At 41.4% G+C, this 19,734-nt stretch overlaps 2 protein-coding genes across 7 annotated transcripts in view; both read right to left on the reverse strand.

The window, feature by feature from the left end:
* The window catches only part of LOC117498040, an 84,582-nt gene that overhangs the window by 62,321 nt on the left and 2,527 nt on the right, over positions 1-19,734 (reverse strand). For 2 of the 6 annotated variants that reach the window (XM_034150085.1, XM_034150084.1), the window contains exons 2-7: positions 18,637-19,136; positions 18,230-18,509; positions 8,230-8,729; positions 7,823-8,102; positions 4,777-5,276; positions 4,341-4,617 (exon numbers count right to left, since the gene is read on the reverse strand). In XM_034150085.1, coding sequence (XP_034005976.1) covers positions 4,341-4,617; positions 4,777-5,276; positions 7,823-8,102; positions 8,230-8,729; positions 18,230-18,509; positions 18,637-19,127 — 2,328 coding nt within the window. In that variant the 5' untranslated portion in view covers positions 19,128-19,136. Of the gene's footprint in view, positions 1-4,340; positions 4,618-4,776; positions 5,277-7,822; positions 8,103-8,229; positions 8,730-18,229; positions 18,510-18,636; positions 19,411-19,734 lie in introns of those variants that run through there. The other 4 variants (XM_034150082.1, XM_034150083.1, XM_034150086.1 and 1 more) reach the window with 3 other exon arrangements.
* LOC117498066 (leukotriene B4 receptor 2-like) lies at positions 2,767-4,221 on the reverse strand. Its single transcript, XM_034150129.1, has 2 exons — positions 3,827-4,221; positions 2,767-3,617 (listed from the first exon to the last, which is right to left on the reverse strand). The coding sequence occupies exons 1-2, from the start codon at positions 3,839-3,841 to the stop codon at positions 3,228-3,230; spliced, it is 405 nt and encodes a 134-aa protein (XP_034006020.1). The 5' UTR covers positions 3,842-4,221; the 3' UTR covers positions 2,767-3,227.

Here is a 19,734-nt window from a genome sequence, read left to right on the forward strand (position 1 = left end):
TGAGACAATTAAGCTGTCGTCACTCACTTAAAGTGGACCTATCATGCTATATTATAATAATATAGTGTAGGACCATACCTATATAAGGCATATTTATACTTTTTTTTTTTCAAAATACCAAACAGATCATGCATTTTAGCCATGCCTCATTTCGCTCAATGTGCAGTATTTTACCCCTGTTTTTGCAAGGGCTGATTCTGTGAGAACAGCACCACCTACAGGCCTGGCATATGTACTACAGCGTCTCCAGCGCTTTCGAACGGCAATGGCCGTGGCTGTCTCCTCCTGATTGGTGGAATTGGCCCAATAGCCGTAGCGCCGTGTTCAAATCTGGATCAGTTTTTATCAGATCCGTTGCAGCCCCTTTTTTAGAGATTTGGGTATGGAGGAAAATAGAGAGGGTTGTGTTTTCTGACACTTGGTGAGTTCCCTGGAACACCGGGGACACATATTCATGTATAAAAGACGTACAAAAGTGCATTTTGCATGATAGGTCCCCTTTAACGTAATCACCCTTTTAAACCTATGCCGTCCCTGACGGGCTCTCCCAGAAAGTCTTCACTTACTATAAATATCTTACTTTAAATCCAATCACTTGCCCTATTCTATTCTGTTCTGACTACCTCTTTGTATTCTCTCAGTCTCTGCATCTGACCTTGCTACTTTCAATATTGCAAGCTAAACACTTTCTCATGTGACTTTTCCCTTCGTTCCTATCCTCCCCATCAAAACTTGGGGGGGGGTGATTGAGTCTATTTATTCCAAAGTCACAGCCACATAAATGAGCACAATAAGCTTATAATGTAATAATAAGAATCAGTCTTTCTAATGTTATATAATAATAGCCTCCACACCACTTCAATGTCACATTTGTTATTTAATGCTGTGTATTCCCACAAAAATCTTGGCGGGAAACACCACATACCTGAACATAAAGCATACCTTTGGCATTTAACGGAATCAGTATCCATTTTAATAATAATGCAAATAAATGCGAAAGAAATACATCTTAAAATATATTTTAAGGTCATGTTTAATCATCTGATTCATCTGTACATTGCTGTTTTAGTCTGTGTTCTTCTAATTAGTGTCTACAGTGTGCCTATTGAGCCGTTTTGAGCGATGTGGGTCAAGCCCCGATCCAGCCCCTCTCTCTCACTGTCAAAGTGAATGGTTGCTGTAAAAACTACACTGCGCATGCTCAGAGTATTTTTCTATTCAATGTGTGCAGCAAAAAAATTATCACCATAGGGGCTCTGTGCTGACATACCTACCAAACTTAATCTCATAATTCAGAGAGCTGATTGGCTGTAAGTACGTGTGCCGCGAAAATAGTAGTTGTTTGTGAAGAGGAGACAAGAGAGAGCAGCGTATAGCGATTATAATCAGTAAAACGGAAAGAAAATGAATGAAGTTGACCATTTACTTCAGCTTTGGTAAGTTCATTTTATGTCATATCTTTTGATGATCTTCTGTGTTTTGCCTATAGGCTATTGCTCTGCTGGATCGATTGATATTGTGACCTCGGTGATGAGTGTCTGTGTTTTCCTTATATCCCCCCCTCTCTCTATCGCCTACAGCTATTTGTTTACGTGTTTAAAAAAGCACCAGAAGCTTATACATACATATTTTTTTCTCTCTCTCTTATTTAATTTTTTTCCATGTCCCTTTAGGGGCTCCGTATGTAATAACTTCTGGTTTGGCATTTCCTTTTAACATTTTTAACACTTGTGAGACCAAATTGTACGGGACCATATAGTCTGTTCTGTCAAACTCCAAAGTAAAAATATTTTAAAATAACATATTAACAAGATACATTTTCATACTGACCTTCTACTTCTGATTTATTTTTTAAGCCCACGACGGTAAATCCACTCCAAAAATGTACCAATGTCCACCTATTTTACACCTCCCCTGATCTACTGTTAACTCCCAGGCTTTCCTCTTTGAGGACTGAGTGTGGAGAGAAACCGCAATGTTTATATATTGAGAAAGAGGGTTTATGTAAGGGGACCACAGGAAGCAAGCTTAAGAACATTTGGTTGTAATGTAGCTGTTGTTCCCAGGGGCGGACTGGGACTAAAATTCAGCCCTGGAATCTGACCCAGACCGGCCAAATTCCAGATTCCACCTGTAGGCTCGGGGGGTTAGTTATTTAATCATCACTCATCGTGCTATGTATATCTGTGGAGTGATGAGGCCCGAGCCTAGACACCAAACTCAACTATATGCTGCTTCTAATAAACATGTTAAAGAAACACGTGAGTTGTCTGACTGAACTGTCAATGCTGCAAAGTCATAATTTCCACTCTATGATTCTATCCCACATTGAATACTGTTTGACAAACTGGTCGTTTGCTTGTGCCACAAACCTGAAACCCATAGAACAGCTGTACAAGAGAGCTATCAAGGTGTTTGACAGAAAGCCAAATTCATACCACCACTGTACCATCCTTGAAAAACACAATTTCTTGAGTTTTGACAATTTTAAGTCTTTTAAAAGTAAACTGTTTTTTTTATAAATGTTTACATGGACTGGCCCCCCCTCCCTTAGAGGAATTCATCCACAAAAAACGCACTGGATGCTGCACTAGGTCAGAAACCAGAGGAGACTGTGAAGTCCACCGTAGACGGACCACTTTCGGTCAAAATGTATACTATCAATTAAGGGCAGCTCATTGTGGAATAGCCTCCCAACTGAGATACGGGATTGTCCCACTTTGAACAGTTTTAAAGTTTAACTAAAAGAATAGTTGAGAAACAAACAAACGTGCAATCACCGCTAAATGCACTTTAATACAGGGGTATCTCCTTTTGCACGTTCGGTAGCTCTTTTATCTTCTCTTGCACGTTATACGTCGTAGCTGCTACATTGTACTGCCATGTGGTTAATGCTTGTATATGCTGCACATGCTCTTTCTGCATACCATGTATTTATTTTTGCTATGTATATGAATGTCATGTTCTTAAATGTTGTATGTGAGGGACTACGGATGGAAATTAGCTAAATGCTAAAATCCGGCATATTTACATTTTGAAGCATTAATTGTTAAAGATGTTCATCAATGTGCATTGTTCCTCTTCAAATAAACGAATAAATGAAATGAAATGATGATATGATAGTGCTTACAAGGAAATACATACAATAGTTGTTTGAATATTTCCTGATATAAAAGTTATGTAAGAAAAATCTCTTACAATTCAACTCATGAGTCAACACAGTGTAATCAGTTTAGTTGGATGGCCAGTGTCCTGAGTTCAAGCTCGTCCGCCTCTTTTCCCGCCACCCCACCACTCATGTCCTTTTCCTTGCTTTTGAACAGCCTCCCCAGTTTCATCGACAGGGTGTTCAGGGCGGAGCGCTCGTCCGGTGTAGAGCATCTGCGGTTAATGTGTCCGGTCCGGGGGAAGGTAGACGTGGTCCTTTTCTCCGAGTTGGTGGCCTCGAAGAGCTTGCCCATGAAGCTGAAGCCGTCCTGGCAGATGTGGGAGCTGCTAGCAAACACGTATAAAATGGGATTGACCGCACTGCTGAAGTAAGCGAATGCCGTGACATTTGGACGGGCTGCAAGGGCGGCTGTAACAGTGGATTTACTGTCCTGCAAAAGGCCCACCACCTGTTGAAGGGAGAAGAGGGGGGAGATTAATAAATAAATCACATAACTGCTCTGGTAAATTCACCCTCATGGATATTTCCACAGCCCTTACTCCATCAATTGAGCAGAAGAGCGTCAGAGTGTCATACTCAGCTCACTTGTTCATTAGTGTCAGTTTTACTATGCCCCTCTTTTCTCAATTTGGGTTGAAAAACAAAAGATGTATTTACCTGTAGCAGTTTCATATAAAAAACTAAGAGCCACTGTAGGACTTTAAATATGGAAATATATCAGCAGGAAGTGTTGATTTTCAGTCACATAATACAATATTGAAGAAACAGCAAAGCGGAATCAGCTGCATAGTGTGAATCCTCTGGCCTCTGCTTATCTATGAAGTTCCCCTGGGGCCTGAGCAGCATTGCGATTTATGGGAACAGCAATAAGCTCAAGCTCCCCCTTCAGCTTGGTCAAGGAGGAATGTATTGTGGCATGGTCACGAGAACATCTGAAGAACACAGGATCGAGGGACTCCAAAGTGGAAGGGTCGCCCACAGCAATGGACTGTATATTGAAAGTGGACATGGTCACCACAACATCATATCCCTGTATTATTGTCTTGTTTTACCCGTGGGAAACGTCCGATACCTGCACATAAAGCACATATATGGCATATAATATAATCAGGAGACATTTCTAGCCCATGTAAGTCAAACTCTGATCAACAAAATTATGAGTAAAACTCACCTCTATGATGTTGACGATGTGATACGGCAGCCAGAATACTGCAAAGGTACAGATGACCATCAGGATGAGGTGGCTGCCTTGTGCTCGGCGCTGGAACTTGGCACTCTGCAGACGACAGATGACGGAGGAGTAACATGTGTTGATGAGGGAGAAAGGCAGCAGACAGGCCATGATGGTCTCAAACAGGTACTGGAAGACCCGATGACCCTTGCTCTTCCAGTGGTACGGCACGCAGAAGCTCAAAGTGATATTGTTTGGGAAAGTCTTCTTCAGATTACTTACAGAGAAAAAGAGGAAAAACACACAAATAAAAAGTCAATGTTAAAGTAGATATACCAAGCAGAGTCAATTCTGTAACTTAATATAATAATGTTTTAATGGATAAATAAATTGAGAAACTAGATATATTTCAAGAAAAGACACATTTTTGTCTCACCTGCGGTAGAAAGGCATCGGGACTGACAGGAGCAACGCTAACATCCAGACAACAAGCAGAAGAATCAGGAGGGAGCACTTGGTTCTCATTGTATGGAACAGAAACGGCCTGGACACGGCCAGCCACCGGTCCATGCTCATCAGGCAGATGAGGTAGATGGACACGTACATGTTCACACTCGATAGGTAATGCACCAGCTTGCATGCTGCCGAGCCAAACTCCCAGCCTCGTCCTCCAGCCAGGTAGCGCAGGAAAAAAGGGGCGCTGAGCAGCAAGAAAGCATCCGCCATACTCAGATTCAGCACCAGCAAACAGGTCACTGAGCGCTTCTTCACCCGGCACAACACTGTCCAAACAACAAACAGGTTCCCAGGGAAGCCCAGCACAAAGGCCAGGGTCAAGATGGCGATGCCGACCATGTGGTTGATGGACAGAGGAACAGACGAAGAGGAGGACTGCTGGGAGATGGTGGTGGTGATATTGGATGCCATCAGGAAAGCCTGAGAAGAATCTGAGTGAGGCTTTGACCACTGTGACATTTACACAACCTTTTAAACAGAAAATGAATTAGGTGCCAATGTGTGTCAATGCTTCGAAAGGTTAAACATGTTTTTACCTCATCTGCTACTCCAAATCTACACTACATATTTATAGAAAGTGATGTTGCCTGTTATCAGCAAACATGGACCTCAAAAGATCATTAACTGCCTTTTTCCAGATGGTAAGGATTGATACGATATCACTTTTTACACATCTTGATAACAAAGATGCTTGAAATATTTCACCCTATAAGACTTTTGTGTGCTGTTTGAATTTTGTGCATCAGACAAATGGAAAATGACTGAACATGAATAAAAAAGAAATACTTTTACCTAATTTCTAGATTAATGTTTCACTTCCTGTATGTTGTCCCTACTTCTATTTCATTTGTATGCCATTTGCCAAATAAGACAGAGGGGAAAGCTTCACATTTCTGATATATCTTTTAATTTCAAGTTTTTCTGATCAGTGTCAAAGGACACCATTGAAATGTAGACGAATATTTCCTTTGTTTCTCTTACAGTATACCCGGGAGACAGCTCCTTATAAGTAGAGGCACATTTTCCCAAATTGTCTCAGACCAACAAATTACTAACAAGGCAACTTACATGTACTGTAAGTATGGAAAACTGTGAACTTTTGAACTTTATTCTAAACAATTAAAATCTATATTTAACTTCAAATGTTCTTGTCTCCGGACAGACAGCAACGGAGAGCTGCAGTCTTTGTGTTGGAAAACAAAATCAGAAACAGTCATGTTCATGAGTATTTTTAACTTTACATTTAGTTTTGTCTGACTGATTTAACATTTTATAAAAATATACAGGAAACTTATAAAAGAGATTTCAGTCCAAAATGTGTATTAGACGTGAAATGTTTCGGTCAGACGCCAAAATAAATATATTTTAGGTGTAATATATTAACAAGTAACATTTGCATACTGACCTTACTGCTGATCTCTTTTAAAGCCCACGATGGTAAGTCCACTTGAAAAATGTACGAATGTAAACCTATTTGAAACCTTTCCTGATCTGCTGTTAACTCCCAGGCTTTCTCCTTTGAAGAGTGTGGAGAGAAACAGCAACGTTTATATATTGAGAAAGAGGGTTTATGTAAGAGGAAGCTCGGTGACCACAGGAATCAAGCTTAAGAACATTTGGTTGTAATGTAGCTGTTGTTCCCAGGGGCGGACTGGGACTAAAATTCAGCCCTGGAATCTGACCCAGACCAGCCAAATCCGTCATGAGGGAGATTTAGTGAGTGGGTGAATATTCCGGTAAGCTGTCAGGATCTTGTTGGTTCATGAGTGTTGAAGCATATCTCCATTATCTGCTCTTTCACCAGAAATCTTGGCAGATGTAGTATTCCTCATACCACATAACCCTTGTTGCATAACGAAGTTGAGATGTGTCCGATTGCATTATGAGATGATTCCCTTCATTTTTTAAATTTTTCTGTATTTCAGTTTTTACTGTCAGGATCGAGGGACTCCAAAGTGGAAGGCACAGGGATTGTTCTGCGGACAGGGCGGAATTTGAGGAAGACCGAGGCAGTCCAGCAGGCGGAGGCTCGGTTGAAGCACAAGGACCTCATTGGGAGTGTGGCACAGGGCAGGGCCAGACTTGGGAGCGCAACATCCATCCGACACGGAGATGCTTTCACATGGAGATCAGTGAAAGCACACCAACGCTACTGAAAAACCCATCATGTTGTTACTAGGTGGGTAAGCGGCTGAAGAAAAGACCAAAGGACTTGGCTCTCCATGGCCCGAGACTGGGGGATGACAGTTGACCTGGAAAGGTAGCAGAAGATTCCACCACACAGCATCAAGTCCACTGAAACCAGACCTCATATTGGGCTCTGAGGACACTAGACAGCTCATCTTGATGGGGCTGTGCCCTATGAGGAAAAGGATGGAGGAGGCGCGAGAGAGAAAGAGGGCAAAGTACCAGGATGTAGTTCAGGACTGCTGCAGGATCAATTGGAAGACCAGGTACATGCCAGTGCACTCAGCAGGACCTATAGAACGCTGTGCATCAAGGCAGCATGCAGGAGAAGAGCCATCAAGAGCAAGGCAGCAGAGAGAGCATCTAACTGAAAAAGGGTGACCAAGTTTGAGCATCAGAACATGTATGCAAGAACTGAAACACCCTGGTAGAACCTTCAAGAGGGGCTGAAGGATCCACTGGGCCAAAATTAGGTGCTTGACAGCGGAAATGACAACAAAGCGTATCGAAGTAAATTCTGGGGAGACGCAGGAGGAGCTAGGGCCGGAGGCGATCAACAGCGCCCAGATCCTCCCAGTGTCGCCCACAGCAATGGACTGTATATTGAAAGTGGACATGGTCACCACAACATCATATCCTTTTATTATTGTCTTGTTTTACCCATGGGAAACGTCCGATGCCTGCACATAAAGCACATGTATGGCATATAATATAATCAGGAGACATTTCTAGCCCATGTAAGTCAAACTCTGATCAACAAAATTATGAGTAAAACTCACCTCTATGATGTTGACGATGTGATACGGCAGCCAGAATACTGCAAAGGTACAGATGACCATCAGGATGAGGCGGCTGCCTTGTGGTCGGCGCTGGAACTTGGCACTCTGCAGACGACAGATGACGGAGGAGTTACAGGTGTTGATGAGGGAGAAAGGCAGCAGGAAGCCCACGATGGTTTCAAACAGGTACTGGAAGACCCGATGACTCTTGCTCTTCCAGTGGTACGGTACGCAGAAGCTCAAAGTGATATTGTTTGGGAAAGTACTCCTCATCTCCAGTCTGTAAATTCACATAATTAATGCTCGAATGGATTAACCAGCCCTCATTACAGTATTACCATTACAAACTAGCCTTTATAAAATGAGAAACTAGATATATTTCAAGAAAAGACACATTTTTGTCTCACCTGCGGTAGAAAGGCATCGGGACTGACAGGAGCAACGCTAACATCCAGACAACAAGCAGAAGAATCAGGAGGGAGCACTTGGTTCTCATTGTATGGAACAGAAACGGCCTGGACACGGCCAGCCAGCGGTCCATGCTCATCAGGCAGATGAGGTAGATGGACACGTACATGTTCACACTCGATAGGTAATGCACCAGCTTGCATGCTGCCGAGCCAAACTCCCAGCCTCGTCCTCCAGCCAGGTAGCGCAGGAAAAAAGGGGCGCTGAGCAGCAAGAAAGCATCCGCCATACTCAGATTCAGCACCAGCAAACAGGTCACTGAGCGCTTCTTCATCAGGCACAACACTGTCCAAACAACAAACAGGTTCCCAGGGAAGCCCAGCACAAAGGCCAGGGTCAAGATGGCGATGCCGACCATGTCGTTGATGGACAGAGGCACAGACGAAGAGGAGGACTTCTGGGAGATGGTGGTGGTGATATTGGATGCCATCAGGAAAGCCTGAGAAGAATCTGAGTGAGGCTTTGACCACTGTGACATTTACACAACCTTTTAAACAGAAAATGAATTAGGTGCCAATGTGTGTTGATGCTTCGAAAGATTAAACATGTTTTATTTTATCTGCTACTCTAAATCTACACTACATATTTATAGAAAGTGATGTTGCCTGTTATCAGCAAACATGGACCTCAAAAGATCATTAACTGCCTTTTTCCAGATGCTAAGGATTGATACAATATCACTTTTTACACATCTTGATAACAAAGATGCTTGAAATGTTTCACCCTATAAGACTTGTGTGCGCTATGTTTGAATTTTGTGCATCAGACAAATGGAAAATGACTGAACATGAATAAAAAAGAAATACTTTTACCTAATTTCTAGATTAATGTTTCACTTCCTGTATGTTGTCCCTACTTCTATTTCATTTGTATGCCATTTGCCAAATAAGACAGAGGGGAAAGCTTCACATTTCTGATATATCTTTTAATTTCAAGTGTTTCTGATCAGTGTCAAAGGACACCATTGAAATGTAGACGAATATTTCCTTTGTTTCTCTTACAGTATACCCGGGAGACAGCTCCTTATAAGTAGAGGCACATTTTCCCAAATTGTCTCAGACCAACAAATTACTAACAAGGCAACTTACTGTAAGTATGGAAAACTGTGAACCTTTGAACTTTATTCTAAACAATTAAAATCTATATTTAACTTCAAATGTTCTTGTCTCCGGACAGACAGCAACAGAGAGCTGCAGTCTTTGTGTTGGAAAACAAAATCAGAAACAGTCATGTTCATGAGTATTTTTAACTTAACATTTAGTTTTGTCTGACTGATTTAACATTTTATAAAAATATACAGGAAACTTATAAAAGAGATTTCAGTCCAAAATGTGTATTAGACGTGAAATGTTTCGGTCAGACTCCAAAATAAATATATTTTAGGTGTAATATATTAACAAGTAACATTTGCATACTGACCTTACTGCTGATCTCTTTTAAAGCCCACGACGGTAAGTCCACTTGAAAAATGTACAAATGTAAACCTATTTGAAACCTTTCCTGATCTGCTGTTAACTCCCAGGCTTTCTCATTTGAAGAGTGTGTAGAGAAACAACAAAGTTCAAATATTATTGTAGCGGTTGTTCCTCCTACTCATTGCTTTCTGCTTATATGATACTGGTATTGTATGCATTCCAGCTTTATCGAAAACATTTTGACACCTGAAACCTGTTTGGAACACAAACAATCGAGGCAGCGAAACAGTTCCTCCTTATGACAGAAAATAGTGAATATCATGGAGAGAAAATCTTGTAGAACTGGTGGCATTATTTCAGAGAAAAAACAATACAATTATCGTCACAGGTGATCGTCATGAGGGAGATTTAGTGGGTGAATATTCCAGTAAACTGTCAGGATCTTGTTGGTACATGAGTGTTGAAGCATATCTCTACCATCTGCATTATCTGCTCTTTCACCAGAAATCTTGGCAGATGACAGCATATTCCTCGTACCACATAACCCCCGTTACATAACGAAGTTGAGATGTGTCACATTTGCATTACAAGATGATACCCTTCATTTTGTATTTTTTGTATTTTTCTTTGTTCAGAGTGAGAATTAAAATGTTTCAGTTGAGACTCACTATTGAGTGTTTAAGCGTCCCTCAGCGCATTGTTTTGACATTCATGCCAACAATTCACTGTTCTGATTAACCCTCACTGTTCTCATAATTTAAGCAGAACAAGGACGTTTTTCATGTAAAAAAACATTCATAAAAAGACTGTACAATACCTGCTTAGCACCAAGTGGAAAAACTGAATTTACTCTCAACAGCAAAAGTGTTGACACAAAACAGAGCTACAAGGACAATGAATGCTTTACTTGCATTTATCAGTTGGCCGCAAACGCGTCTCCAAATAAATGTTTACAGTGCAATGTCTAGATTGGTAACTGTTGACTCACATTAAATCAACTTTTACACAGATTATAGGATTTAGCCAACAAATAGTTTTTGTCACTGTCATTCATTTTGACATTTTGGTGTATGTACATATGAAACATAACATGATACAATTTGCAATTAAAAAATCATTTTGATGTTAAAATAAAAAATGTACAGTAAACTCCACAGTTCTTCCATACGAAATGGTTCAAAACAGAGCAAGGCTCTGTATAATTCTGTATAATAAAAATATACGGATAGTGTGGTTAAGGCTCAAACTCAAACACAACAATGTCACTTAGTGCATCAGGTTACAAAACTGTTCCAGGATCATTATGCCATTAAACATCTCTTTTTTAATGTGAATAAAGGAGAAGACTCCCTCTTGGATGGATCTTTCTTGAGGTGTCAGGAACTTTGCTGCACAATGAACCCTGACGAAGTTTTGCGAACGTAGATAAAAAGGCTTGCGTCGTTTAATGTTGTGCTCCAGGGAAACAACACCAGCATCAAGCCTGCTCCTCTTGAGTCCTCTTACCATTTTTTACAGGTTTGGCATTAGAGCTAGAGTCTTGATCTTTTTCCTTAAGCATTACAGCATCTGCCTCTTTGTCTTTTTCGCGGCTGTTCTGGCTGTTCTGTCGGCTCTTTCTGGTGGCCGAGTCCAGCGCTGTGCCTTCAAATAAGCGAGCCATGAACGCAAGCCCTTCTCGTCGGATGTAGGACTTTCCTGCGAAGAAGTACAGGACTGGGTTGGCAGAGCTGCTGATGAAGGCGATGGCAGAGGTGACCGCTCGGCTCTTGTGCCATATTAAATTCAGCCTGGAGGGTTGAGAAGGAGAGAGCCTTTTATTAAAGAAAAATAACTTTGTTTCTTTTTAAATGTGCGGAAAAGTGTCACATACTATGCATCAGTGCTAAAAGTACTTAGATACTCTACTTAAAGGTGGGGTAGGTAAGTTTGAGAAACCGGCTCGAGATCGCTAGAATTTGAAAATACACAACCGGAGAAAATCTGCCACTTCCTTATAGAGCCCCTCCTCCAACACACACGAACGCGCACATGACCAATGAGGGCACGAGATAAGTTTGTGCACAGATGGAAGGCTGACAGGCAGGTAGGCCATCCAGTTATTTTAGCCGGGCCGGCTAAAATGATTGGTCGTGCTTTTTACAGTATTACAGCTTCCACAGATGAAATTTTTGTATGGATTTTTTGTCAAAGCACTTAAGATATTTATTGCTATCGGGATGTTAAGAGCATTCCATGGAATATAACAAAAAGTGTATCTCGAGCCGGTTTCTCAAACTTACCTACCCCACCTTTAAAGTGGACCTATCATGCTATATTTGAAAAATATATTGTAGGGCCATACCTATATAAAACATGTCTGTGAAGTGATTTTTTCAAAATACCAAACAGATCATGCATTTTAGCCATGCCTCATTTCGCTCTATTTGCTCTTTTCCAGCCCTGTTTTTGCAAGGGCTGATTATGTGACGTAGCTTTAATGAAAATGAGCTGCAGCTGACCACGCCCCACATTTGCTTGGCATTTCTGGGTATTTCTCCACTGGTTGGGCCATGTTAACAATACGGTGTAACTGTCACGTTTGAAGGGACGAAATCGTGACATCTTCATGTCTCCCAGCATGGTAAATCGTCACATGTTCACGTCTTGCCGTGATACCGGGTTGGAAATAAAAGTCCCCTGAAATAAATAAATGTGGCATTATGAAATAAAAGTCTCTTGAAATAAATAAATGTGGCATTATGAAATAAAAGTCCCCTGAAATAAATAAATGTGGCATTATGAAATAAAAGTCCCATGAAATAACTAAATGTGTATTTAAAATGTACATTTATTTATATTTATTGCCTTATTTATTTATTTCAGAATGTATTTCATAACCTTATGTATTTATTTCATAGGCATATTTATTGAATTATTTATGTATTTATTTAATTTTGTCTTGAACAACATTCCATACATAGCAGCCTTTCTGATTTAAAAGAAGCCATTTTGACTCCATCTAGTGGTTTACACAAGTATCAATACTATGTGGCACCAACATTTTAGATCCTGGTTCCTAAAATCATTACATAACATTATAAGTGCTTTACTTTCTGAATTCAAGACATGGAATTTTGACTATACACTGTATAGGCAAGGCAAGGCAAGTTTATTTATATAGCACATTTCAACCCAAGGCAATTCAAAGTGCTTTACAAAAATGAAAGACATAGACAGAGTGCCTGTATATGTGCATGAATTAGCAAGTGGGGTTCACAAACCACACATACAGTGATGCTGGTAGTTTGTGCCTAATGTTCAATATCTTCAACATCAAAATATTTCAATATTTTTATTTTAATATGAAATATCAAGACACTAACATTCTATCCTCATGCTTCAACTGAACTTATTTTATAATGATATACGAGGCTACTATATCTTTCATTTTATACCGACAAAACTAAAACATGCCCTTTAAAATTGTCACAATTGAGAAACTACATGCATAGAATTGCATGACGCTTTTTTGAAAAAAATAGAAAGTTGTAGCTAGTTGTAGCTTGTAGCTAACCGCCTATTCTGACAATAAACCTACCAATTAATGTTAGCATTAGCCTACTCTTTAGAGACACAAAGACTAATAGCATGTTTAATGTTCATGAGAATATATTTCTAAGACAGAGATAAAGATGTGAAAAGATTAGGAGGTTGCAGTGCTTTGTTCTGCTTAGCTACCCAACATGCCTGCAGCTTGTTTTGTTTGACTCACCCATAGCTGCAGAATTAAATCTGTATCCTGAATTCGATGCGTCATCTTTCTGCTGCTGATGGTCTGCCGAACTTTCTTTGGAAGGTTTCTTTTATGGCTAAATAGTTTCTAAGAAGTTTCTTAATTGTCACACAGTCAAAAAATAAAGCCATTTCAGTATGCTCTCGGTGTGGCGCGTGTTTCGAATCAGTCTCTAATTAGCAATGTGCTCATCTTCCGGCACAGTCTGCCCTATCAAAATAAAATACTTTTCATAGCAATAACGTAATAACTATAGCGTTTGACCATCTTACCTTTCATGCCACATCCAGATTGATGTTTAGAAAAAGTTTACTTTTTTTTATTCTTGACATTTGGGGGAGCTGTTGAGCTCTATATCACAGACAGAGACAATTTAAACAAAGGTTAGATTCCTCTTTGTTGTCAGGAAAATTCAGTGCATTTTTTATGCAATTAGTTTTATTTCACGTCACCTCTTAGGTTGATATACTAAATATAAAAGGTACTATCTTGACGCTTTCATTTTTTCTTGACCTTTTTTCCCCTTTTCTATTATTTTTATACTGTCAGTTAGTTACAAAAAATAACTCCACTTTATTTAAGGGGAACTCCACTGACACTTACAGATGTAGCACCTCATTTCGGACAGTTTAAAATGCGAGGGCCGTGATCGGCACGGGCTCTGCCCTCGCTCAAAGGATAACCTCCAGCGTGACTTGAGACCGCCCCCTTGATTAATAAATGTAATTATAATGAAGCCAGCTGCAATGGATCATTGATCCACCAGTGTGGAGCTCATGTGAAATGAAACATATTTTGTGATAACCAGGCCTGTCATAAAATGCACCACACCCAAAAAGATGTTTGTATTAATCCCACCCTCAAGCATTTTTTAGGGTATAGTTGTAGGACTAGTACCAATAAATGGAGCAAGTTTCATGAATGTGACACCTTTCTTTTGTAAGATAGCAAGGGGGGGCATATTGTGATAACCAGGCCTGTCATAAAATGCACCCCACCCAACAATATGTTTGTATTAATCCCACCCTCAAGCATTTTTCAGGGTATAGTTGTAGGACTAGTACCAATGAATGGAGCAAGTTTCATGAATGTGACACTTTTATTTTGTAAGATAGCAAGGGGGGGGCATATTGAGATAACCAGGCCTGTCATAAAATGCACCCCACCCAAACAAATGTTTGTATTAATCCCACCCTCAAGCATTTTTTAGGGTATAGTTGTAGGACTAGTACCAATAAATGGAGCAAGTTTCATGAATGTGACACTTTTATTTTGTAAGATAGCAAGGCGGGGCATATTGTGATAACCAGGCCTGTCATAAAATGCACCCCACCCAACAAGATGTTTGTATTATTCCCACCCTCAAGCATTTTTCAGGGTATAGTTGTAGGACTAGTACCAATGAATGGAGCACGTTTCATCAATGTGACACTTTTATTTTGTAAGATAGCAAGGGGGGTAATATTGTGATAACCAGGCCTGTCATAAAATGCACCCCACCCAAAAAGATGTTTGTATTAATCCCACCCTCAAGCATTTTTCAGGGTATAGTTGTAGGACTAGTACCAATGAATGGAGCACGTTTCATGAATGTGACACTTTTATTTTGTAAGATAGCAAGGGGGGGCCTATTGTGATAACCAGGCCTGTCATAAAATGCACCCCCCCCCCAAAAAAAAGATGTTTGTATTAATCCCGCCCTCAAGCATTTTTTAGGGTATAGTTGTAGGACTAGTACCAATAAATGGAGCAAGTTTCATGAATGTGACACTTTTATTTTGTAAGATAGCAAGGGGGGGCATATTGTGATAACCAGGCCTGTCATAAAATGCACCCCACCCAAAAAGATGTTTCTATTATTCCCACCCTCAAGCATTTTTCAGGGTATAGTTGTAGGACTAGTACCAATGAATGGAGCAAGTTTCATGAATGTGACACTTTTATTTTGTAAGATACCAAGGGGGGGCATATTGTGATAACCAGGCCTGTCATAAAATGCATCCCACCCCAAAAGATGTTTGTATTAATCCCACCCTCAAGCTTTTTTCAGGGTATAGTTGTAGGACTAGTACCAATGAATGGAGCAAGTTTCATGAATGTGACACTTGTATTTTGTAAGATAGCAAGGGGGGGCATATTGTGATAACCAGGCCTGTCATAAAATGCACCCCACCCAAAAAGATGTTTCTATTATTCCCACCCTCAAGTATTTTTCAGGGTATAGTTGTAGGACTAGTACCAATGAATGGAGCAAGTTTCATCAGTGTGACACTTTTATTTTGTAAGATAGCAAGGGGGGGCATATTGTGATAACCAGGCCTGTCATAAAATGCACCCCCCCCAAAAAAAAGATGTTTCTATTAATCCCACCGTCAAGCATCTTTTAGGGTATAGTTGTAGGACTAGTACCAATAAATGGAACAAGTTTCATGAATGTGACACTTTTATTTTGTAAGATAGCAAGGGGGGGAATATTGTGATAACCAGGCCTGTCATAAAATGCACCCCACCCAAAAAGATGTTTGTATTAATCCCACCCTCAAGCATTTTTCAGGGTATAGTTGTAGGACTAGTACAAATGAATGGAGCAAGTTTCATCAATGTGACACTTTTATTTTGTAAGATAGCAAGGGACATACAAAGGTACAGTGGTGCTACAGTATGACGTTATTGGGTGTACCAACATGTATGACAATCGATCCAATTATTGTCAATTTCATTAAACAACACACATTTATCACGGTGGGCATAGAGGATGAGTCAGGGGATCTCTAAAGTCATTAGAGTTCATCATGGGGACTATGAATGTCTATACACAAGTATGCACCAATCCATCAAATGTTCACAGATATATTTTTATTTGATTGATTTAAAAAAAAAAAAACACGTTGGCCAGACCATTAGGATTCATCTTATAGGCATAAATACTTTTTGTACCAAATGTCAAGGAAATACATCCTATAATTCAATGTATGAGTCAACACAGTGTATCAGTTTAGTTGGCTGGCCAGAGTCCTGAGTTCAGGCTCGTCCGCCTCTTTTCCCGCCACGCTGCCGCTCGTGTCCTTGTGCTTGCTGAACAGTCTCCCCAGTTTCATCGACAGGATGTTCAGGGCGGAGCGCTCGTCCGGTGTAGAGCTGTAGATCTGCGGTTAAAGTGTCCGCTCCGGGTCAATGTATACGTGGTCCTGTTCTCCGAGTTGGTGGCCTCGAAGAGCTTGCCCATGAAGCTGAAGCCGGCCTGGCGGATGTGGGAGCTGCCGGCAAACACGTAGCAAATGGGATTGACCGCACTGCTGAAGAAAGCGAATGCCGTGACATTTGGACGGGCTGCAAGGGCGGCTGTAACAGCGGATTTACTGTCCTGCAAAAGGCCCACCACCTGTTGAAGGGAGAAGAGGGGGGATATTAATAAATAAATCACATAACTGCTCTGGTAAATTCCCCCTCATGTATATTTCCACAGCTCTTACTCCATCAATTGAGCAGAAGAGCGTCAGAGTGTCAGTTTTACTATGGCCCTTTTTTCTCAATTTGGGTTAAAAAATAAAAGATGTATTTACCTGTAGCAGTTTCATATAAAAAGCTAAGAGCCACTGTAGGACTTTAAATATGGAAATATATCAGCAGGAAGTGTTGATTTTCAGTCACATAATACAATATTGAAGAAACAGCAAAGCGGAATCAGCTGCATAGTGTGAATCCTCATGGCCTCTGCTTATCTATGAAGTTCCCCTGGGGCCTGAGCAGCATTGGGATTTATGGGAACAGCAATAAACTCAAGCTCCCCCTTCAGCTTGGTCAAGGAGAAATTTATTGTGGCATGGTCACGAGAACATCTGAAGACCACAGGATCGAGGGACTCCAAAGTGGAATGCACAGGGAATGATCTGCGGACAGGGAGGAATTTGAGGAAGACCGATGCAGTCCAGCAGGCGGAGGCTCGGTTGAAGCACAAGGACCTCATTGGGAGTGTGGCACAGGGCAGGGCCAGACTTGGGAGCGCAACACAGCTGCTCCAAGGCACTGAGCGAGGGGCACTATCGCATGGAGGGCTGCCCCTGGCCAACTTGTGGCCCCACACAAAGTTATGTGATGAGGCCCTCTGTGTCGCGAACGTCGACGGGGGGGGTAGGGGCTGCTAGTGGAGCGGCGAAACTGCGGCGCGCGAAACTGCGGCGCGCTTAATTGCGGTGCATTTGCGCATTAAATGAGGCGCTCTCCGCGAGGTGAGGCCCCACACAATCTGCGTGATCTGCGTGTAGGGAGAGGCGGGCCTGATCAACCTTGGTTGGGTTGCCTGGAAGAGGGTTGTCTGTTGCAAGCCCCCGAAACACCCAATGACTCCAGGAAACTACACTGATGATGTGTTCAAGCTTGAGCATCAGAACATGTATGCAAGAACTGAAACAGGATCCACCAGGCCAAAATTAGATGCTTGACAGTGGAAATGACAACAAAGCGTATAGAAGTAACTTCTGGGGAGACGCAGGAGGAGCTAGCGCCGGAGGCAATCCACAGCGCCCAGATCCTCACAGTGTGTCACTCACACAGCAATGGACTGTATATTGAAAGTGGACATGGTCACCACAACATCATATCCTTGTATTATTGTCTTGTTTTACCCGTGAGAAACGTCCGATACCTGCACATAAAGCACATGTACAGTATGGCATATAATAGAATCAGGAGACATTTCTAGCCCATGTAAGTCAAACTCTGATCAACAAAATTATGAGTAAAACTCACCTCTATGATGTTGACGATGTGATACGGCAGCCAGAATACTGCAAAGGTACAGATGACCATCAGGATGAGGCGGCTGCCTTCTGCTCGGCACTGGAACTTGGCACTCTGCAGACGACAGATGACGGAGGAGTTACAGGTGATGATGAGGGAGAAAGGCAGCAGGAAGCTCATGATGGTTTCAAACAGGTACTGGAAGACCCGATGACCCTTGCTCTTCCAGTGGTACGGCACGCAGAAGCTCAAAGTGATATTGTTTGGGAAAGTACTCCTCATCTCCAGTCTGTAAATTCACATAATTAATGCTCGAATGGATTAACCAGCCCTCATTATAGTATTACCATTACAAACTAGCCTTTATAAAATGAGAAACTAGATATATTTCAAGAAAAGACACATTTTTGTCTCACCTGCGGTAGAATGGCATCGGGAGTGACAGGAGCAACGCTAACACCCAGACAACAAGCAGAATAATCAGGAGGGAGCGCTTGGTTCTCATTTTCTGGAACTGAAACGGCCTGGACACGGCCAGCCAGCGGTCCATGCTCATCAGGCAGATGAGGTAGATGGACACGTACATGTTCACACTCGATAGGTAATGCACCAGCTTGCATGCTGCCGAGCCAAACTCCCAGCCTCGTCCTCCAGCCAGGTAGTGCAGGAAAAAAGGGGCGCTGAGCAGCAAGAAAGCATCCGCCATACTCAGATTCAGCACCAGCAAACAGGTCACTGAGCGCATCTTCATCCGGCACAACACTGTCCAAACAACAAACAGGTTCCCAGGGAAGCCCAGCACAAAGGCCAGGGTCAAGATGGCGATGCCGACCATGTCGTTGATGGACAGAGGAACAGACGAAGAGGAGGACTGCTGGGAGATGGTGGTGGTGATATTGGATGCCATCAGGAAAGCCTGAGAAGAATCTGAGTGAGGCTTTGACCACTGTGACATGTACACAACCTTTTAAACAGAAAATGAATTAGGTGCCAATGTGTGTCAATGCTTCGAAAGGTTAAACAAGTTTTTACCTTATCTGCTACTCTAAATCTACACTACATATTTATAGAAAGTGATGTTGCCTGTTATCAGCAAACATGGACCTCAAAAGATCAGTTAAGCCCTGAGCCTGTTTTTCAGGTTTCAGGCTAGAAAATGACATGCCCAGAACAAATGACTATAACTTCACTTCTAAAAGGGTTCAATTAATAATCTTTTTTCTCAAAGCAAGTTTACATCTGTGAGTTGGATGTAGAAGTGTCAGAATCAATAGAGATGTTTCTGTGTGAGAGTAACTTCAGATGGAACATTGTAAAAAAAGGTAAATTCTTACCTCTGCCTACAAAAAACCCATTACTTATAGTGAAAACCACCCTTGGATGATGGGTTAGTAGACTAAAAGCTTTAGGAATCCAAACTACAACATATAATAAGTACCCTGTATCAAGATTGATGCAAAATAAGTGACATTTGACCTCTTTAGAGAGATTTATAAAAATAAAAATAATATGAA

Source organism: Trematomus bernacchii, unplaced genomic scaffold, assembly GCF_902827165.1.
Source record: "Trematomus bernacchii unplaced genomic scaffold, fTreBer1.1, whole genome shotgun sequence".
NCBI lineage: Eukaryota > Metazoa > Chordata > Actinopteri > Perciformes > Nototheniidae > Trematomus > Trematomus bernacchii.